The 22,579-nt window shown below is 48.4% G+C and overlaps 1 protein-coding gene across 1 annotated transcript in view; it reads left to right on the forward strand.

Moving 5' to 3' along the window:
- The first annotated feature begins 7,024 nt into the window (after positions 1–7,024).
- ABTB3 (ankyrin repeat and BTB domain containing 3) overlaps positions 7,025–22,579 on the forward strand; it is a 325,861-nt gene continuing 310,306 nt past the window's right edge. The window contains 1 exon segment of the mRNA XM_020982442.2: positions 7,025–8,999. Within this exon segment, the coding sequence (XP_020838101.1) occupies positions 7,694–8,999 (1,306 nt within the window). The 5' untranslated portion in view covers positions 7,025–7,693.

A 22,579-nucleotide genomic window follows, 5' to 3' on the forward strand; every position in this document is an offset into this window, starting at 1 on the left:
GGGCTCTTTTCATTTTTGAGATTCTTTGATCTTCCAAGGCTCCTAGAACAAAATTGAGCTCTCACTGAATTGAAATCTCTCCACAATGGAATACAAGCTCCTTGAGGGCAGGGATAGCTTATTTTTTTTTTTGTTTCGTATTTTGTAGTGCCTAGCTAGGCACATGGAAGACACTTAAAAACTGCCTGTTGAATTGACTTTTACAAGAATGTGAGTTTGTGCAGCAAAACAGGTTAATGATACTTGCTTCAACCAAGTTGGCCTTGATAAGGTAGAGAGCCTCCTGAGGAAGGTGACCAGGCTCGTAGGATGTTAGCCCTACAGCAGGACAGGGACTTCAAGATCATGTGGCGCAAGAAGGCAGGGTCACCATACTTGTACAACCTTGGGAGAATCATCTGCCTTCTCTTGGAGACTCAGTTTCCTCATCTGTATAATGAGATGATTGGACTAGATCGGACCCTGAGGCCCCTCCCAGATCTACATCTAGGATCCTGTGATGGGAGGCGGGAAGGGAGCAAGCATTTATTAAGCACCTACTATGTGCTAGGCACTGTGCTAAGTGCTTTACAAATATTTTGTCTGATGGTGATGGTTTCCTGTCTGGGAGCTGGACTAGATGGCCCCTAGCCAGCTCTAATCTAGGATGCAATGATCCCCAGAGGCTAAGGACGATCCTGGATGAAGACAAGTTGAAGGAATTTTTACTCTGGAGAGAAGCAGACTTGGGCATGCTTTGGGGATGGGACTCCATAGACGCCTTTAACAATTTGAAAGGCGGCCAAATAGATGAAGACTAGGTTTTGCTCTGCTTGAACCCAAGGGGCAGAACTAGGAACAGAGGGGAATGTTTCAAAGAGGCCAGTGTAGTCTTGCTATGGCGGGAGGGTTGGGGGGAAGCTTTTCTAACAATTGTTGTTGTCAAGTCATTTCAGCAGTGAGCGTCTTCTCATTGGGGTTTTCTTGGTAGAGCTCCTGGAGGGGTTTGCCATTTCCTTCTCCAGCTCATTTTACAGATGAGGAAACTGAGGCAAACAGGGTGAAGTGACTTGCCCAGGGTCACACAGCTAGTAAATGTCTGAGGTTGAATTTGAATTCCGGTCTTTCTGACTCCAACCCTCTACATACTATGGCACCACCTAGCTGCCCCTTTCCTAACAACCACAGCTGTCCGAAAGTGGCATAGGTGGTCACAAAGGGTCATATCCCCCCCCCATCCTTGCAGGCCTTTAAGCAGACACCTTTTGTCAGGAGTGTCTGTTATGGAAGGGATCCTCTCTCAGGTATGAGTTAGACCATCCAGGTGGCTTTTGAGGTCTCCTTCAACTCTGACATTCTGAAATTCTGGCTTTGTCCAGGGCCGGCTCCTGAATCCAAGAGGTAGATGTACCCTTTGGGCCTGCTGCAAAAATTTCAGAAAGAGCCCCCTCACCTTTCCAAAAATATTGTACTGATGACTTTTGTTTTAATAGTATCCTCAAAGTCTCTACCTCTTCCTCTCTCATAAGGAAGAAGGGGAAAAAAGGGAAATAAAAAATAAAAACAGCTAAGTAAAATGGAGGGACATATTCTATGTGTCAGAGAGTCCATATAGTAGGTCACACTCATAGCCCCCCCACTTTTCCCATGTGAGGAGTTTCCTTTCCACAATGTTGTTTTCCCTTACCATTTTTAGAGAAAGTTTTTACCTCAAAGAAACAAGCCAGAATGAAACTACAAAACTTCCCCCCGCCCCTTACCTGTATACTGCCTCAGTCTCTGGGGTAAGTGGGCTCCCACTTAGCCCCGTTTCTACCCTGCATTTGCCCCACCTGCACCACCCCCAGATGCCTCACGACTGACTCTCCTTGTTCCATGAAGCATCAGAGCTGAGCTGGCTGCAAAACTCACTAAGTCTGAGTTTCCAAATCTGGAAAAGAATGAAGTCTGTACCCAGACTCATTTCACAGAGACATATACCAGCCTCAGTGGGAAAAAGGCCCAAGGCCTTTCCCCTTGTCAAACCGAGAGTGGAACAGCCAAGAGAGAATGCCCCTTATCTTTTGTTAAGGATAAACTCCAGTGTGGAGAAAGACTTCCTTCCCCTGCCTCTGAGAGCCTTTTGCTCTCCTGAGGTTGCTTTGAGCAGCAGCATGACCGTATCCCTTTCCCCTAGACCCACACCCCCAACCTCCTTCTCCTATGCCACATTTGGAGATTTAACTAATTGCTTGGTTTTGTGAGTAATTGCTTCAGCCACAATATTTGGGCAACAGCAAAGACAGTATAGAATGGAGTCTGGAACGAGACAATCAGAGCCTGGCTGAAACCCACAATCAACCCAGAAGGGAAGGAATGTTCTTGGGGGAAGGGGACATGAGAGGTATTGAAAGTGGGCCTGTAACACTTAGCTGGGATTGCATTTAAAATCTTTAAAGGACCATTGGAGCACATAAAGCCTTGAAAAGGTCCTTCACATTGAAATGAATTCTCAGACTGGATTTTCCTCCACAGATTCCCCTACCCCCACCTCCTTGGCTTTCCAGGAAAAAGAATGAAATGGGGTTTTTGTCTTAATTGTGTCTTACACATCTCATGTTTAGTCCTCTACGTCAAAAGGAAATGGGAGAAAAAATGTGCACCTGTCTTGTGAAAAGTGTAGAAATAGATCAGGATTACATTTGGAATGGGAAGGGACCCAAGAGGAAGCAGGATTTGGAGTCAGATGCCCTGGGTTCAAATCCTACCACTGTCACTTAGGAGCTGTTGCCCTTTGGGCAAGTCACTTAACATCTCTGGGCTTCTGTTTCCTCATCTGGAATTTGAGGAGACTAGATTTGGGTGTGAATGCCTCGGTTTAACACCAAGCTCTGCTCCCCATGTGTATGGGCAAATAATATTCATGTTCTGTTGGATAAAATGAATGGGGTTGGCCAGAGGGTCTCTAAGGCCCCTTTCAGGTATAAAATCCTGTAATATCGTCTTTTTCTTGCCTTGAGCTGTCCTCCACACCTGGAATGCCAGGCCAGTCACCACCTTCAGTTAGTTTCTGAATAATTTAAACCTCACCTGGGATAGCCAGGAGGTCTTTTCTGCCTCGCCCACCCCCAATCCCCACCCCACTCCCAGCTAGGACTGCCTCCTCCTCTTAGAGTGCCTTCCAGCTTAAATGGCATCTACCAACTTGTTTAGATGTTGTCTCCTCCTATTAGAATGTAAGCTCCTTGAGGGCAGGACAAAGAAAGAGATGCCTATTTTGTATCTCTAACTTCTCCTCCCCGTGCCTGACACAGTCAGCTTCAATAAACGATTGTTGACTGACTCTCTTGAGTCTTAGCTTTCTCACCTGTAAAATGGGGGAATGTTATGGAAAATAAAATGTGAGCTAGCTCCTTGAGGACAGGGGGAGTTCCTTTGCCCTTCTTCACATCCCCCAGCTCTCAACACAGTGCCTGCTGCTTAATAAGGGCTCAATAGATAATTTTTGACTTGATGTGATCATTGAAAGGTTCTCTTATGGAGAAGATTAGACTTTTTTCTTCTTGATCCCAGAAGGGAAAACTGGGAGTCGTGGATGGAAATATCAGAGAGCCAGATTTTGCAGTTACAGAAACAGTGAAAGCAATCTCAAAGAGAAATAGGTTGCATTGGGAAGTAATAGGTTCCTCCTCACTCCAGAGGTGCTCAAGGAGAGGCCTGTCAGGGATGTTGTAAAGGGGATTTCTGTTGTCACACAGGTTGGATTAGGTGACCCCTGGATCTCTTCCAATTTGGCTGTTCTAGGTGATTTTCATGATGAAACATATTTTGAAACATCTCTTCCTCTTCTTTCTTCATTTCCTAAACCTATGATCCTATAATCTAGTTTCCTGTTGACTCAGTTTCCTCAGCTGTAAAAGGAAAGACTGCATGGCTCCCGAGGTCCTTCCTAGCTTTAGATTCAGGGGCTGTTGGTATATGCCACCAGACTACTCTGAATTTGGAGGAGAGCACTGTGGACTATGGGTGGTTCCAGAACCCCTCTCCCCTCCCCTCCTCCTAAAGACCAACTTGCCTTCAGCCTCAGCCTCCTGCCGAGAAGGAAGGAGGGTTCAGCATGAAAGGGTGATGGTGATGAATCCAAATTACAGTTGTCAGCTTTTCTTTTCCAGCTCCTGAAAACCAATTTAGAGGCCAAGGCAAACAAGGAGAAATGGATTGGCAGGAGAATTCGCATGTTCCTGCTGGGAGTTTCCACAAGAAGAGTTAGGCAGGCGTGCAAAGAGTGAAGGGCCCATGGTTGAATTCTGAGTGAGCAAAGACCAGACAAAGGTGATGTGCGTGCTCCCTCTAATTCTGTTCCTACTCATCTAACTACTTCACGCCTTGGACACTGGCCCAGATTTTGGGGCCCTCTTACCATCCCCTTACATTTTCCATCTACATGCATTTGCCTGTGCTGTTTCAGATTCCTGGATTGCCCTCCCTTTTCCCCAGCTCTGTTGAATTCATAGAAGCAAAGATTTTGAAGTCCAACCCCCACACTTTACAGAAACCAAGGCCAAATGACTGAACCAGGACCTTTCATTTCCTTAAGTGAATTTTTCGTTCTTCCATCAGATGTCACACAGCACTTTTCTTGAACCAATCTGAGTCACTGTGCATTGTTTCCCCCTCTAGTTACTTGTGTAGCAAATGCTGTGGGGCTATTTCAACATTAACTCAAGTCAAGATGCAATTATTAAGTCCTTGCTATGTGCCAGACACTGTAGTAAGAACTGGGGATACCCATATAAGCAGAAGGAAAGACAGTCCTTGCCCTCAAGGAGCTAACATTCCAATGGAGAAAGATAATACATAAAAGAAAGATGAAAAGGAAGGGAGGGTGGGGAGAGAGATGAAGGTGCCAGGCACATTGTAGAGAAAGTCTAGCACAGTTAGGAGTATAGCCTGGAGAAGAATGAAGATTTGGCTGGCCTGGGCTTCCTCCTTAAAATGGATTTTCTGAGAGGAACCAGCCAATTAGAGGGAAAAGCTGAAGGGGTGGATGGTACTTCCAACTTATGAAGTTTCCTAATTCTTACTCATGCTAGAAAGTCTTGTTCTAGAGGTAAAGCATTAGAGACTGTGGAATTTCTTTCTATTATTACAGCTCATGAGCCCCCACCAAGGTGCTTCCCTTATTGATTATCGGGTGATATCAATGAACCATCTAAGCCAAATCAGTTTTTAGAAATGGATATTTACTAAGGTGGAGTGTGTGTGTGTGTGTGTGTGTGTGGAGAGAGAGAGAGAGAGAGAGAGAGAGAGAGAGAGAGAGAGAGAGAGAGGGAGAGAGAGAGAGAGAGAGAGAGAGAGAGAGAGAGAGAGAGAGAGAGAGAGAGAGAGAGAGAATGGGACTGAAGAAAGAAATGGCAAACCACTCCAGTATTCTTGACAAGAAAACCCTGTGGACTAACTGTCACAGAGTTGGACAGACTGAACACCAACAAAATAGTATGGGGCAGCTAGGGGGAGCCATAGTGCATAAAGCACCAGTCCTGGAATCAGGAAGACTCATCTTGCTAAGTTCAAATCTGACCTCAGACACTTACTAACTAGTTCTGTGACCCTGGTCAAATCACTTCATCCTGTTTGCCTCAGTTTCCTCATCTGTAAAATGAACTGGAGAAAGACATGGCAAACCACTCTAGTATCTCTTGTCAAGAAAATCCCAAATGGAGTCACGAGGAGTTGGAAACGACTGAACAATAATGGGCCAGGAGTCATAAACACCTTTGTTCAGATCTTGCCTCTGATATATTCTCATACTAATATGGGTCAATCACTGGCTTCGAGGTAACTTTCTAAAATTACTTATATAGTTGCAGAAGTGTGGTTACTCTTAATATCTGGAGGGACTTTTCAAAGGAGGAATACCAAGAGGAAGTGTGGTACACAGGTCGAGTTGCAGAACCTGGGTTTTAATTTCACTTCTGATACTTATTGGGCAAGCTATTTAATTTCTCTGGGCCTCAGTTTTCCCATTTGTAAAAGAGGCCTCTTAACATCCCTTACTGCTCACCACCCCCTTCATTAACATAAAAACCCCTTGTGTCGATGTCGAAAGTTAGCCTGGTTGTTGTTTTTTTTAACATCAATGGTAATACCTAAGAACGTGTATGAACATATGTAAGGAGTTTTTATTCTTAAAGGAAGATTTTTTTTTAAGCTGCCAAGTGAGCATGAAGAAAGTGGGGTCTCTGGGGTGATGGTTTAACAAGCTGATTTGGGCCCATTGCTTCCTGCTCAGCCCCAAGAAGGTGCCACATATCAAAGCATGTCCAATATGCCAGCGGCCTCCTCTCCTGTGACTACCACCTGAAAGGTGCCTGGAAACAATCGCTGGGATGCTCGTGGGCTGGCGTTCCTCCGCAGGGATTACTAAGAGATTCCTTCGCAGCTGCTGCTCTTGCAGACCTAACTCAGTTCGCCAGGGTTTCCGATTTCTTTTCCCCGATGGACTAAGCCCTGCGCCTGAATTAGCCTCCCTATTCCTGGAACGCAGTTGTTTGCCTTGAATCCCCGAAAGGGGCAAAGAAGGGGAGAGGAGAAATGAGCCTCCTAGCTGGTGAGAGGCAAAGTTCAAAACCACCGAGGCGGAGGTAAAGGCAGAGGCAGTGCAAAGGAAGGGTAAGGAGCAGACAGGCAGACAGAGAAGAGACCCTGAAAGCCAGACAGGCAAGCGATGAAGGCTAGAGTGCCTGCGTCCTCTGCTCTGTCTACTCTAACCGGAGGATGGCGTGTCAATCAGTCTCAGACCAAATAGGCAGCAGCCACTGCACATTCAGGACCACGGTACTGGTGCCTAATACCACCTATCCCTAAGCTCCCTTCTTCCTGCGGCTTGGATGGAGGGGTAGGGGAGGAAGGAGAGAGGACTGGTGGTGGTAGGTGCAGATGGTGGCGAAGAAACTGACGAAAAAGAGGAGGGGGGAGAAAAGGGGGAAAGGAGGAAGAGAGGTAGCTCATTAACATGCTCCCATCCCATTGGCTCTTTCCGCCGCCCTCCTTTACACACGTCCTTCCCCAGCTGGCTGGCTCGCTCTTGCGGGTGCTGTAGACAGAGGGTGGCTGGCTGCTGCTGCCGCTGCTGCTTTCCCCGCTCCTGTGCAGTGCGGAGCTCGGGCTGCGAGACTGCGCGGGGCGGGCAGGCAGGCGGGCCGGCCGGAGGTGCTGCAGCGGCGGCCGTGGCGTCTGGCTGCTGCTGCTGTCGTCGTCTGTTTGGGGCCGCCGCCTGGCTTCCCGTGGCTGAGCCGGCTGAGTCGAGCCCGGTCTCGGGCCCAAGAAGGAACGCGCAAAAGACTTTTCGTTTTCTTTCTTCTTTCGGTTTTTTTTTTTTGGAAGCTAGGAAGTAACTGCGTGTGATTCGCACCCCCCACCCCCCAACCCGGGCTGCTCTCATACGCCTCTGATCTCGCTTTGGCTCCGGTGCCGCGGAAGATGACTGGGGGGTCTTCTCTACGTGCGCAAAAGGAGGCGGCGGCCCAGGAAAGCGGAAAGTAGTAACACTTGGTTAGTTCTGCAGCGGGGGAAAAGTGAGCCTCAGCGGCGGCGGCGGCTGCGGGCCGGGCTTCCCTGCCTACCCCCACCCCCTTCTCGCGCTCTTGCTGCCCTCCTCACGCGCTGCCTTTCTTTTTCTGGCTCCCCCTGCCCTGGTTGGTTTCTCGTCGGAGCAGCATGAAGTGCAGCCGCGATGGCCAGCAGAGGTAAGAGCGTGGTCAGGACGCTGGAAGATCTGACCCTGGACTCGGGTTATGGTGGCGCGGCGGACTCGGTCCGCTCCTCCAACTTGTCGTTGTGCTGCTCCGATTCACACCCGGCGTCGTCCTCGTACCCTTATGGAGGGAGCTGCTGGCCACATCTAGCTGACTCCATGCACAGCAGACACAACAGCTTTGACACTGTCAACACTGCCCTGGTGGAAGACTCCGAGGCGCTGGACTGCGCGGGCCAGCACTGCTCCAGGCTGCTGCCCGACCTCGAGGACGTGCCTTGGACCCTGCCCGAGCTGGAGGCGCTGCTGCTGCTGCGCCCCCGGGAGCCGCGGGCCGGCTTGGCGTCCGCCTGCCTTCCGGCGCCCGCGGCGGGCCCGGGCCTGCCCAAGGATGCCCTGGCCCGCCTCTCCGCGCTGGTGAGCCGGGCGCTGGTGCGGATCGCTAAGGAGGCGCAGCGGCTGAGCCTGCGCTTCGCCAAGTGCACCAAGCACGAGGTCCAGAGCGCCATGGAGATTGTGCTGTCCTGGAGCCTGGCGGCGCACTGCACCGCCGCCGCGCTCGCCGCGCTCTCCCTCTATAACATGAGCAGCGCCGGCGGCGACCGCTTCGGCCGCGGCAAGTCGGCCCGCTGCGGGCTCACCTTCTCCGTGGGCAAGGTGTACCGCTGGATGGTGGACAGCCGCGTGGCGCTGCGCATCCACGAGCACGCAGCCATCTACCTGACCGCCTGCATGGAGAGCCTCTTCCGGGACATCTACGGCCGGGTGCTGGCCGCCGGGCCGCTGCAGCCCCCCCTGGCCCTGGCCCCTGGCCCGGCCCCGGCCCAGCCACCGCCGCCGCCGCCGCCACCCGGGGCGCTGCCCCCGCCGCCACCGCCCCCTCCCCCTTCCCCGCTGCCCCCGCTGCCCCCGCTGCCGCCCCGCGTTCCGGCGGAGCGGGAGCGGGAGCGGGAGGCCGGAGCAGGAGCGGGGACCGGGCCCGGGCCAGGGGCGGGAGGGGGCTGCAGTGCTGGGAGCAGCACTAGCGGGGGCAGCAGCAGCTGCTGCGCGCCCCCCGCAGCTGGCGCCACTGCCCAGGCGGCCGCAGCCGCGGCCGCCGCCGGCCACCACCACATCCACCACCATCACCACCACCACTACCACCAGCCGCAGCACCACCACCATGCCCCCCCGGAGCCTCCCAAGTTCACCGTGGAATCCCTGGAGCAGACAGTCAACAACGACTCGGAGCTCTGGGGGCTACTGCAGCCCTACCAGCATCTCATCTGCGGGAAGAATGCCCACGGTGAGTGCCCAGGGGCAACCCTGCCACCTCCCTTCCCTTTCTCTGGACAGCCGGGTCCCTGCAGGAGTCGTAGGCACCTTGGCTGAGAAAAGAAAAGCAGCTTACGAACAGGTCTCTTACCCTCCCTTTCTTGAGGTCTACACCCGCATAGGTTGCGCGCCTTCCGGGGTCGGAGCGCCGAGATACCAGGGAGTGCGGTCACGCCCCCTCGGGAACCTCGGTGGAGCCCCAGCGGGCGGGCTGTAGAGCTCCCCGGCCTCCGGCCTCCGGCCTCCGGGCTCCGGGCTACTGTCCAGCGGGGCCGGGGCCTGCCACATATTTTGACAGGTTTGGGACTTTGCGGCAGATATTTGCTCCCCCATTCCCTCCCCTGACTCGCCACCCTTGTGCCCAAAGCGACGTTTTGACCTTGAAGCTGACAGATTCCGGGGGGCCGGAGAAGGAGGCTGACCGTGAATGAGGGAGGTGGCATCGTTGCCCTATTTACCCCCTCTTACTCTCTCTCCGGGCAACGAGCTGGGAGGAGGTGGGGGCGACAGTCGGGGTTTCAAGCAGGGCGGAGTCAGAGCCCGAAGGGAGAGGAAGACAGCTCCACGGTGTGTGTGAGGGACTTCTAGATCGGCAATGCCCCCCCCCCTTATTTGGGGGATATTTATAGGATTAGCTCTTGGAAAGTGAGAGCACCCCAGGTGCTCCCCTGACTCACTTCAGTCCCGGGGCTGTAACTCCAGCATTGCTCACTCTGGTGAAAGGATTGTCTCCCCAAGATCCTGGGGTGGGAAGAGGGGAGAGAAGAGAGAGGCTGGACTGGGGAGGGGGGAGAGGTGTGGCTGGGGTAGGGCTTACGTCTCCAACCACTCTTTCCAGCAGGTTCTGAAACTGTTCTCTCTTGACCTCCTTTATTTTCAAGACTAGCCAGCAGCAGGACCTATATCGGCATTGCAAGCCTGGTGGGGGGTGATGAGCAACAAATGTGGAGATAGAGATGGGAGGGAAGTGGTACCTTATTTATGAGAGAAAGGAGGGAGGGAGAGAGAGAGAGAGAGAGAGAGAGAGAGAGAGAGAGAGAGAGAGAGAGAGAGAGAGAGAGAGAGAGAGAGAGAGAGAAGAGGAGAGAAGAGAGAGAAGAGAGAGAGAGAGAGAGAGAGAGAGAAAGAGAGAAAGAAGAAGAAGAGAGAGAGAGAGAGAGAGAGAGAGAGAGAGAGAGAGAGAAAGAGAACGAGAGAGCTCTCAGCCGTCCTGCCCGTCTCAGAAAGCCTGAGCTAGAGATACTTCAAAGCTTCAATTTTCCACAGGAAATGGTGTAAGCGTAACCAGAGACTCCCCAAACGAAAGAAAACTTTGTTACATATTCAGTGGTTTGGCCAGAGGTTGCCTGGTGGGGACTGAAATGCTGTCTTTCTGGACAGATTTCATTCATGTTGCTGCATGTTTACCCTGGAGGCTGCTACAAGTGATGGGCCCTAGTGCAGCAGAACCCCCCCCCCCCCAACTCCCATGAGTGTAAGAGACAGAGCCTGGAAGTATTGGTGCCCAGCAAGGTGGGGGGGGGGCTCCAGGACCTCAGAATACTCTTCAAAGTAGAGGGGACATTTCCAGAGTTTGAAAACAAGCATGTGTATGTATGTAGTAAGCCAGCTTACTATGTGCCTGCACTGTGCTGGCTTCCAGGAGAGGACTGGGGGGAAGTGACAAAGAAGGGCCAAAATACAATCCTTGCCCTCAGGAAGCTTACATTTCATTGAGAGTTCTGCAGGTACCCTTTCTCATTTATAGGTGAGAAAACAGAAGCTTAATAGAGTTAGTCAGAGAGCATTTTGCTAAGTCTTCATTCTGTTCCAGGCAAGGTTCTAAGCCCTAGATACCAAGAAAAAACAACAGTCTTTAGTCTCAAGAAGCTCACGTGTTCTACCAGGGGTTGGCAGGAGAGAGCTGGACCAAGTCTGGGAGCTGTTTGGTGGCAGAAAACCAGTACTTGAAGGCTGCTCAGTGGCTCCCCCCAACCTGCTTCTCCCCCTCTTTGGTCAGAAGAAGGCACATTCTCTAAAGACAGAGAATCTAGCCTAATATTGGCTTGCCTTGCCCACGTGTCCCACCTTCCCTTCCCTTTCCCATCCTCATATATACTGCCCTGTAAAATCCCAACTAATTAATGAATTTCTGAGAGAGAGACCTGGAAGACATTTTAGGGACCTGACTCATTTTACAGATCAGTAAAGGCACAGACACTGATTTTTCCAGCATCCCGAAGTTAGATGGTATGATGACATCCTGGCATCTTAGAATTTCCTAGATGAAAACATTAAAGATGAGGAAATGGAGGCTTGGGGGATGGGGCTTAACATCCCAAGTTAGTGACAGCTGGTTAGTTCCAGAGACAGAATCAGGAGTGATGAGAAACAGCAGAGACTAGTTGCTAGAGAGCTGGCTTCAAAGACAGGAAGACCCAAGTTTGAGTGATGACTTGGGAGTCACAGACTGTCATTGTGACCCAGGCAAGACCCATGTGACTCAGTGGTCCAGGCAAGTCTCTAAGGCTAAACATTTTCAAGAGGGTGCTGACCTGCTTTCGTACAGGGAGTTTCTTTCCTAGCAGCTCCCTATGCCAGATCTGATGATTTTTAAGAAGAAAGGTCCATTTCTCCATCCCTAGACTTGCAGCCATCCAGTTCCAATACTGTCTAACATAAAAGCACAGAGAAAAGGGATAGTAATGTGCTGCCATTAGACCACAAGGAGCTGGTTAAAAAGCCACCCTCGGCTCCTCTAGCTCGGATCTGCTGGACAAATTATTTGACTGAAGATGGCCTTGTCAGGCTGGGTTCCCCTCTGTTTTGATGGGCTTTGTTTAATAAAAGGCTGAGGGGGTGAGATGCTGAAGGTCAAAGGGACCTCCTTTGGTTCAGGCACCGCCTTCTCTGGGAAGCAGCTGGTAATGGAAAGACCACTGGTCTGCCAGTCGGAAGGCTTAGGATCAAGCCCTGGATCTTCAACTCATGTGCCATTGGGAAAGCCATTATTGCTCTCTGGGCCTCAGCTTCCCCATCTCTATAAAACAGGAGGGTTGGGCTGAATGATCTCTTAAGTCTCCTTCTGGGCTCTAAACTTCTTTTCCTAGACTCTTTCTTCTTTCTCTTTAATGGGTTTCACTTTTATAATCCACTTCTTTTTAAAACAGTTTTTGTGTTTATTTTTTTTTTAAAAAGGAATGGTTACAATTTAAGGAGAAGGAAGACCGCAGAGTTGGTTAGGCCTGTTTGAGTTGGCATCGTGTCCTGCTCAGTTCCCATTACAATGCATTTTCACATGAAGTTCTAGTATGTTCATTTCTAAATCCCATTTAGCAGCAAGGGTATAAGCTTTGCCTTAATTTCACATCTCCCCCCACCTCTACCCCAACTTGTTTCCTTGGATTTCTTAAGGCAACAGCCCCATTTATCTAACATCTTTGGGGAATAAGGTTTTCCACACAAGTGGGAAATGTATTAGCTGCTTCCCTGCCTTATTAAGCAGAGTATAATGAATTCACCTTAACCATTTATTGCTGACAGAGTCTCATCATTGTGGCCATCCAATATTGCCCACTCTTGGGCTCTACTAAAGTGTGTAGGGGTCTTGGCTTCTACACTCACTGGCTGCAGATTGCACGCTTTTTTCATGTCTCTGATTTTTATAGTTTTTCTTTCTCTTCCCTCCTATAAGGCTAGTAGCTTTCCCTTGTCATCTTCACTGTGTTTGCTCCTAGAATCACCTGTTCCTCCTCTTCCTTTTTCATTGACCAGCTAGTCAAGCTTGTTATAACTGCTTCTAAAATAAAAATGAATAGGCTCTGAATGAAGGCCTGAAGGGGTCCCCTTTGAATAAAGGGCATGAACTTTGTGAACTCTCTTCTGGATGCTCAGAGGCCTTTTTTTATTTCTTTACTTAAGAGTTGAGATATCCAGAAAAATAACCTCTGTATAAGCGAGGCCCTGCCATGTGGAGGTTTTCTTTTTTCCTCCAAATTTGTCAACGTTTCTATTTCCTTTGTTCTTAGATGGGAACATAAAGTAGCACTTTGAAATTTATTCCACAGAATCATCTTGTACCACCTTGTGGCATAGTAGATAGAGGGATGGCCTTGGAATCAGAAAAATGTGGGTTCAAATCCTGCCCCTTGCTAGCTTATTAGCCAGTTGAATCTTAGACCACCTTTGCAGAGCTCAAAAAAGGAAATGGATGTAAGGTACTTTGTAAATCTGTTATTATGACCTCATCCAATTAACTGCATTCATGAAGTGAGGGGATCACTCCAGGTCACTGATAGAGTGAGTGGCAGACTCAACTCAACTCTTCTGACCCTCAGATCCAGGGCTTTGCTGCTGTCTTCTAGCACAATCTTAAGTCAATTTGACAAACATTTGTGCAACACATACTTGTGTGCCAAGCATGTGGGAAATCCAAAGCTAGAAATGAAACAGGGCAGCCAAGTGGCACAGTGGATAGAGCACCAGCCCTGAAGTCAGGAGGACCTGAGTTCAAATCTGGCCTCAGACCAAACACTTGACACTTACTAGCTGTGTGACCCTGGGCAAGTCACTTAACCCCAATTGCCTAAAAAAAAAAAAAGAAAAAGAAACAGCCCTTGCCCTCCGGGGGTTTACATTCAACTTAGGGGAGACAATGGGAACACAGCTCAGTTAAGGTGAAACATGCATGAAGTCATATGGAGGAAGAGGAGAGCATTGACTCCTGGGAAAATACAGGCAGGATCTTTTTAGGAAACGACAGTTGAGGGGAGCCTAGAAGGGAGCTAGAGCTTCTAAGAGATAGAGGTGAGGAGATGCCTTCCAGGCTTGGAATGGAACCCAAGCAAAGGCCACAGTGTGGGAGATGGAAGGTTGTGTGGGAAGGGCAGCTAGGTGGCATAGAAGATAGAGCATTGGACTTGGAGTCGAGAAGACCTGAGTTCAAATCCTGCCTCAGACACTTCCTAGCTGTGGCCAGTCACTTCACCTCTCACAGTCTCAGTTTCTTCACCTGTAAAATGGGGCTAATTCTGTCACCTACCTCATAGGGGAGTGATAAGGATCAAATGAGATTCGTGAAGTTCTTTGTGAACCTTAAAGCTCCATAGAAATGCTTATTATTGCTGTTGGCATTACCTAGAGCACAGAGGGCATGAGGGAGAATGCGTGATCAGCTTTGAAAGGGTTAGATGCCCTGTGCCAAACTTTGGGAGAACATGGACAAGGGTCATATAAGATAGGAAGGATTGGATGGATTGTAAACTATATCATTGGAAGGAATTTCTGAATCTGTGGGATCACAGACAAGTCTGAGCATTGAGTTGCCTGGAAAGTTAGGCTGGTCCTAGATTGTGAAGGGCTTAGGAGCTAAATGGAGGAATTTGTATTTTAGCTAGAGGCAATAGGGAGCCATTGAGGCTTCTTGAGATGGACAGTGCTGATGGTCAAACCTGCACTTTAATTGTATGACTTTGGCAGCAGCAGGAAAGATGGCTGGACAAGGGAGAGTGTGGAGGCAGAGAGATGAATTAGAAATTTCCCTATGGGGATACCACAGTGACCTAAACATGCCAACAGCCTTAGACTGTTGTCCTGCATCCTTGTGAAGACACCATTAGAAATGTCTCGGTCTTGGTCAATCCATTTACTTACCCTCCTTTTGTGCTTAGGATTAGCAGGAGAGACAGAGAGAAAGAGACAGAGAGAAAGATAGAGACATAGAGAGAGAGACAGAGAGACATATGCAGAGAGAGAGAAAGATAAAGACACAGAGAGAATGAGACAAAGAGAGGCAGAGAGAGACAGAGACACAGAGAGAATGAGGCAGAGACACAGAAAGACAGACAGAAAGATAGAGACATAGAGAGAGCCAGAGCCAGAGATTGAGAGAGCCTTCAACCCTCCCTTCCTTCCTCCCTCTCTCCCTCTCCCCTCCCTCTCTTCCTTCCTCCCTTCCTCCCTTCCTTCCTTCCTTCCTTCCTTCCTTCCTTCCTTCCTTCCTTCCTTCCATCCTCCCTCCCTCTCTCCCTCCCCCTTCCTCCTTTCTTCTTTCCTCCCTCCCTCCTTTCCTCCCTGCCTCCTTCCTTTCCTTCCTTCCTTCCTTCCTTCCTTCCTTCCTTCCTTCCTTCCTTCCTTCCTTCCTTCCTTCCTTTCTTCCTTCCTCCCTCCTTCCCTCTCCCTCCTCCCTCCCTCCTTCCTCCCTCCTTCCTTCCCTTCCTCCTTCCTCCCTCCCTCCCTCCCTCCCTTCCTCCCTTCCTTCCTCCCTTCCTTCCTTCCTTCCTTCCTTCCTTCCTTCCTTCCTTCCTTCCTTCCTTCCTCCTTCCCTCCCTTCCTCACTCCCTCCCTTCCTTCCTTCCTTCCTTCTCTTCCTTCCTTCCTTCTTCCATCCCTCTCTCCCTCCCCTTCCTCTTCTTCTTTCCTCCCTCCCTCCTTTCCTCCTCCCTCCTTCCTTTTCTTCCTTCCTTCCTTCCTTCCTTCCTTCCTTCCTTCCTTCCTTCCTTCCTTCCTCCCTTCCTCCCTCCCTCCCTCCCTCCTTCCTCCTCCCTTCCTCCCTCCCTCCTCCCTTCCTCCTCCCTCCTTCCTTCCTCCCTCCCTTCCTTCCTCCTTCCTTCCTTCCTTCCTTCCTTCCTTCCTTCCTTCCTTCTTCTCTTCCTTTCTTCCTTCCTCCTCCTTCCCTCCCTCTCCCTCCCTTCCTTCCTTCCCTCCTCCCTCCCTTCCTCCCTCCCTCCCTTCCTCCCTTCCTTCCTTCCTTCCTTCCTTCCTTCCTTCCTTCCTTCCTCCTTCCTCCCTCCCTCCCTCCCCCCTTCCTCCCTCCCTCCCTCCTCCCTCCCTCCTTCCTCCTCCCTCCTTCCTTCCTCCTCCCTTCCTTCCTCCCTTCCTTCCTTCCTTCCTTCTTCCTTCCTTCTTCCTCTTCTTCCTTCTTCCTTCCTCCCTCCTTCCCTCCCCCTCCCTCCCTCCCTTCCTTCCCTCCCTCCCTCCTTCCTCCTCCCTCCCTTCCTCCTTCCTTCCTCCTTCCTTCCTTCCTTCCTTCCTTCCTTCCTTCCTTCTTCCTCCTTCCTCCCTTCCTCACTCCCTCCCTTCCTTCCTTCCTTCCTTCCTCCCTTCCTCCCTTCCTCCCTCCCTCCCTCCCTCCTTCCTTCCTTCCTTCCTTCCTTCCTTCCTTCCTTCCTTCCTTCCTTCCTCCCTTCCTTCCCTTCCTCCTTCCTCCCTTCCTCCCTTCCTCCTCTTCCTCCCTTCCTCTTCCTTCCTTCCTTCCTTCCTTCCTTCCTTCCTTCCTCCCTTCCTTACTTCCTCCCCCCTTCCTCTCTTCCTCCCCCCTTCCTCCCTCCTTCTTTCCTCCCTTTCCTTAAATCCTATGGTGTCAGAGTCAGAAGGGATCTCACAGGTTATCTGGTCCAGCCTCTGCCTGAAGCATGAAGCTCTTCTTCATCATCCCTGTCAGGTAGTTGTCTAGCTTCTGCTTTGAGCACCTTGCAGTGATGAGCAGCTCGCTATCTCATTTTATTTGGTGATGTATGAATCTGTATCACTAATCCAGACTTGATTTTAAAAGGCTTGCTCTGTAAGTGGAAGGAAGTAACGCTCTAGGTTTTTTTTAATGGTCTCTAAAGTCTCAGGATATTAAATCACTTTTGGAACGTTAATTAGCCTGAGCCATCATCATCCCTCACATTCTCTCAGACAGCCTTTTATTTTCCTCCTGCCTGCATAACCGTGTTCCCTCTCCGCTTAAAAGCTCACTCCACACCTGTCTTTCTCCCAGCTCGCTATCCTGACTGTCAAGAGAATAGCCAGGCAAGGCCAAATGTCACAGACTCACTTTCTTAAACATGCACATGCACTCTGTCTCCAGGCCAGTGCCTCAGTGGTTAGTCCTTCCAGGAGCACATTTTTAATTACATTGTTGGGCAAAAATTAAAACTTTGCATCTGGGTCAGGAGAGGGTTACTAGGAGTTTGTGTGCACCTGTGTCGTTTGGAAGGCCCAGCAATTATAATTATAATACTTGATGGAAATCAAACAGCAGAAAGGCCATAGTGGCCTGATGGCCTTGGGATAAGAGGTGAGAGGATTCTAATTGTGAGTTTTCTATTGTCTGCCTATGTGACCTTGGGCCAGTCACTTAACTCCTTTACAGAGGAGATTATAAGGACAACGAGTCATCTGCCTGAGGAGGGATTCTGGCTAGATTAAGTTAATTATTGGGTGCAAAGCACCTGGGTTAGTGACAAGTATGAAATAATGATGTAAATAATAATCAGCAGCCCCCAGTCTGTGTGGGGCCCAGGGCTGTCCTTAGTTGAATCAGACTGTGTGGCCATCTCTCTGCCCCAGCATGCTTAAGGAGTCAAAAAAAAAAAAAGAGGTTGAAGTGAACAGAAAGGGAAACTCTCAAGGGGAAACAAAGTCACAAAATGACAACATTCAGCCTGAGGGGCATAGAATTATAATAATAATAATACTAATAACAATAACCCAATAATAATACATTGTAAGAGCAATATTTTAATATAATTGAAACATTTCAGTGTTGTGTATTTTATTGTAGTCTAATTTTCGAAGAATCTGTGATCTATGAGTGACATATGTATGGGGCCATTCTCTGTTAACTGTAATGTTTGGTCATCCAGAGCATCCTTTCCTACAATCATTTTATGTATACACGATACCAAGAATCTTAAGTAAATGGTGGGGTAAATATTGTGTTTTGAGTAAGAGCAACATTTTGTCTCTTTATTCCTCCCTTCTCCATTTATCTCTCTCTCCATCCATTTATCTATTTAGATCTATTAGCTCTCCACATCTATTAACCATCCATTCCTATCTATTATCCACATCTCTATCTATCTATCTATCTATCTATCTATCTATCTATCTATCTATCTATCTATCTATCTATCCGTCTGTCTGTCATCCATCTATACATTCATGCCTATCTATTATCCATCCACATCTATCTATCTATCTATCTATCTATCTATCTATCTGTCTGTCTGTCTGTCTGTCTGTCTGTCTGTCTGTCTATCATCCATCTATACATTCATGCCTATCTATTATCCATCCACATCTATCTATCTATCTATCTATCTATCTATCTGTCTGTCTGTCTGTCTGTCTGTCTGTCTGTCTATCATCCATCTATACATTCATGCCTATCTATTATCCATCCACATCTATCTGTCTATCTATCTATCTATCTATCTATCTATCTATCTATCTATCTGTCTGTCTGTCTATCATCCATCTATACATTCATGCCTATCTATTATCCATCCACATCTATCTATCTATCTATCTATCTATCTATCTATCTATCTGTCTGTCTGTCTGTCTGTCTGTCTGTCTATCATCCATCTATACATTCATGCCTATCTATTATCCATCCACATCTATCTGTCTATCTATCTATCTATCTATCTATCTATCTATCTATCTATCTATCTGTCTGTCTATCATCCATCTATACATTCATGCCTATCTATTATCCATCCACATCTATCTATCTATCTATCTATCTATCTATCTATCTATCTATCTATCTATCTATCTATCTGTCTGTCTACCTACCTACCTATCTGTCCTCCATATCTATCCATATATCGTCTGTCTTTCCATTTTAAAATTTATTTTTCTTTTCAATCAGCATTTAAGCATCTCCCATGTGCTGGGCACAGTGCTAGGTGCTGAGAATACAAAGACAGAAGTGAAACTGGGAGGAAACTCCCAAAGAAAGTGTCACTTTACTCTTAAAGCAGAAGCCTCATCATTGTACTGTCTGCTTAAAGCACCTTCAGTAGCTCCCTACTGCTCCCGGGATAAAAATACAGACTCATCTGTGTGGCTCCAGCCTCATTCCACTTGATGCACTCTATGTCCCATCTGAACTGGCCCCCTGAGCAACATTTTTAATAGGTGATGCTGGACTTAATACTCATAAGTTCCAGTGTATTTGGAATAAAATGCTTTTAAGTTCTAGAGCCCTAATGGAAAAAAAAAATCAAAACCAGGTGGGGACAGGAGAAGGTATACTATCATCCCCATCCTCCTGTCTGCCTCTGGAGGTTGTACTGACAATGCTTTCAGTGAATCTGCAGAAGATGAGTTTAAATGCCAACTCTTTTATTCAGTTACAAAAAGCAAACATTTTATCCACTTGTGTAATAATCCACTGAACATAAGCAGAGTAAGATGGTGACCTGAGGGAGTTTCTATCTGAAAGGCAGCTATGATTTCTTTGGCATAGGCAGCTCCCAGGTGAAGAAACCTGTCCTTCTTGACATATTTTAGAGAATTGCTTAGAGCGGGGCATCAGACTCAACTAGAAAAGGCCACATTGATTTAGAAAACCACAAATTACCATTATCTGTATTGTACTGTATTTTTATTTATTTTATTAAACATTTCCCGACTATATTTTAGTCTGGGCCTGGCAGCACTGGGGGGTTTTGCAGGTGCTTGTGACTTGGCCTGCACTGTGACTCCTTGGGCCTAGAGCACTAAGAGGCTTAGTCACTTGCCTGGAATCACACAGCCAGTATGAGTCTGTGTGAGGCACTACTGGTGGTGCCTTGGGTAGAGAGTGGTAGCCTGGAGCCTGGAAGGCCTGAGTTCAAATCCTACCTTAGGTATTTACTGGTGGTGTGATCCCGGGCAAGTCACTTAACTTCTGTTTGCCTCAGTTTCCTCATCCATAAAATCATCATTTTACACCTACATTTGACACCTATTTCCCAGGATTGTTGTGAGGATCAGATGAGGTAATATTTGTAAAAAGCACTTAGCACAGTGCCTGGCACATAGCACTTTATAAATGCTAATTTCCTTTCCTCTCCTTCCCCCTACTTGAATTAAAACTTGCAAAGTGGCTTCTGAATATCAATTATTATTATTGAATATAGAATGGGAAGGAATCTTAGATGTCCAACCCCTGCCCCCCTCCCCTCCCCTCCCCTCCCTCTCCTCCCCTCCCCTCTCCTCTCCTCCCTCCTCCCCTCCCTCTCGTCTCCTCCCCTCCCCTCCCCTCCTCCCTCCTCTCTCCTCTCCTCTCCTCCCCTCCCCTCCCCTCCTCCCCTCCCCTCTCCTCTCCTTTCCTTTCCTCTCCTCACCTGTACAGTCAGAGAGATAGTATAGTAAACATTGAAATCAGGAAGCCTGTATTCCAGTCTTGCCTCAGACACTTATTAATTGTGCAGTTTGGAACGCATTACTTCCCGTTTCGGGGTCTCTGTTTCCTTATCTGTAAAATGAAGAGGGGGATTGGACAAGATGGCTTCTACCATCTGGTGTATCTCAGCCTTCTGAAGTGACACAGAACTCTTATTAGCAATGGATGACTTAAATACTTTCTGGAGAATCTTTGTGTCACTGACTGTTTCAGTAGTGATAGTAAGTACCATGATGAGAGCTGTTCTACTCATCCTAACCTGATCACTTTGGGTTAGAAGAGCTGGGTAATGGAATGGTAACTTGTCAAGAGCACTTTGGCCGTGGATGGCTGGCCTTACCGTGACAGCACGGCTTTTATGATACGTGCGCCTCTCCTCCAAATAAATGCTACCCTGGCGGGAAAGGAGGCATCCGTTATGTGATGGTGGATCCAGCCAGTGAAGAAATAAAGTGTGAAATTCATGTGTGCCAAGGGCAGAATCCACTGAGCTTTTCCCCAGGGCAGATGGGGGAGTTAGGCCCCTGAAACAGGGAAGAACAAAGCAACTCAAGCCTTTAGAGAGAAAGAAAGAGCAGCATTTGGAGGTTATGAGGCTTTGGGGAATTGTTTTTGAAGTTAGTTCAAGTGAGATAATGTAGGTTAAGTGCTTTGCACATCTTGATGTCCTATAGGCATGCCAGAAACAGGAAGTCATCCTGACAATTACAAAAAAAAAAAAGAGATGAAAAAAATCAATGCTCCTTTTTCTCCTGATGTCATTAAGAAATGGGTCCTCCATGTCTTCCAAATCTCTAACAACCCATTTCATTGACTTCAGGGGTTGGGCACCAGTCTACCAGCAGACCATGGATCTAGCGTTGGAATGGACCTTTGAGGTCATTGCGTCCACCTCTTCCATTCCCACTCTGTTATAGGGAAAGACCAAAGAGTGGCTTTCTGAAGGTCATGTGGATAAATCAGTGCATGGAGGAAACCTTCCATGTATTTTGTTGGGGTATCCTAGGACAGAGGTGTGGCACCTGTGGCCTTGAGGCCACATGTGTCCTTCTAGGTCCTTGGGAGCGGCACTTTGATTGAGTCCAAGTTTCACAGAACAAATCCTTTTATTAAGGGGGTTTGTTCTGTGAAGTTTGGATTCAGTCAAAGGGCTGCACTTGAGGACCTAGAGGGCCACATGTGGCTTCGAGGATGAAGGTTCCCCACCCCTGTCCTAGGGGATTAAGCCTAGATGGGAGCCAGCTGCTGCACCATTAAATATGTTTCTAGAAAGTGTTATTGTTGCCTTTTGTTTCGACAAGTTATTTTCCCTTAACAGAACCTCTCCCCCCATCATTGAACCATTCTTGTAAAACAGAAAAAACAACCATTTGGGTGAAACCATCTGATACAACTATTATCTTTTTTTTTTTGAGGCAGTTGGGGTTAAGTGACTTGCCCAGAGTCACACAGCTAACGAGGTTATGTGTCTGGGGCTGGATTTGAACTCAGGTCCCCCTGATTCCAGGGCCAGTGCTGTATCCACTACGCCACCTAGCTGCCCCTGCTACTGCTTTTCTTGACAGTGTATACCATATTCCACACCCCCAGTCACCCACCTTTCTGCTAAGAAGAGCGTTTTATGATTGCTTCTCTGTGACCAGTTTGCTCATTACAATTAATCAGTGTGATTGCCTTCTGGTTGTTTTCCATTTTGTTCTTGTCTGTCACCTTGTCTCTTTTTCTCTTGGTTCTGCATTCTTTTGTTCTGTATCCTTTCACTGAAGCCTTTTCCTGTCTCTCTGAATTCATCACCTCCATTGTTTCTTCTATAGCACAATGACATTCGTCTTTATCACACCGTTCAACAGACACTCTTTTTGTTTCCTGACTTTGCTACACAAAGAGCGCTGCTATGCATATTTGGATAGATGTGGGATCTCCGAGCCACTGACCTCCGGGCATGTAGGTGCCCAGTAATGATGTGCAGTCACTTTTCTCACGTAATTCCACGTTGTTTTCCCAAACCGCTGGACTGATCACTAGCTCCAGTGCCGGCAGCGGGGGGATTAGCGCTTGGCCGCTGGTTCCCGTTAGCTGTGCAGCCAGCTATGCCCCTGCCTGGGCCAAAGCTTTTCTCTGAGATGGCCTCTCTGTACTGGTTTGCTGTTCTTTGTTATGTCAATCAACACATGTAGGCTTAGGAGGAAGGGAAGTAGGGAGAAGGGTGAAGGGGGGACAGAGACAGACAGAGACAGACAGACCAAGCCCAAAGGAGGTGGAGATGGAGATTGACAGGAACAGAGTGAGGAGGAGAAGAGACAGGAAGGCATAGAGAAGAGGAAAGAGGATAAGAGAGAAGAGAAAGAAAGAGACAGAGGCAGGGATAGAGGGGGAGACAGAGACTGAGAAGTTGAGAGAAGAGGAGA

The sequence above is a fragment of the Phascolarctos cinereus genome, unplaced genomic scaffold, assembly GCF_003287225.1.
Source record: "Phascolarctos cinereus isolate Bilbo 61053 unplaced genomic scaffold, phaCin_HiC Scaffold_1;HRSCAF=81, whole genome shotgun sequence".
Lineage (NCBI taxonomy): Eukaryota > Metazoa > Chordata > Mammalia > Diprotodontia > Phascolarctidae > Phascolarctos > Phascolarctos cinereus.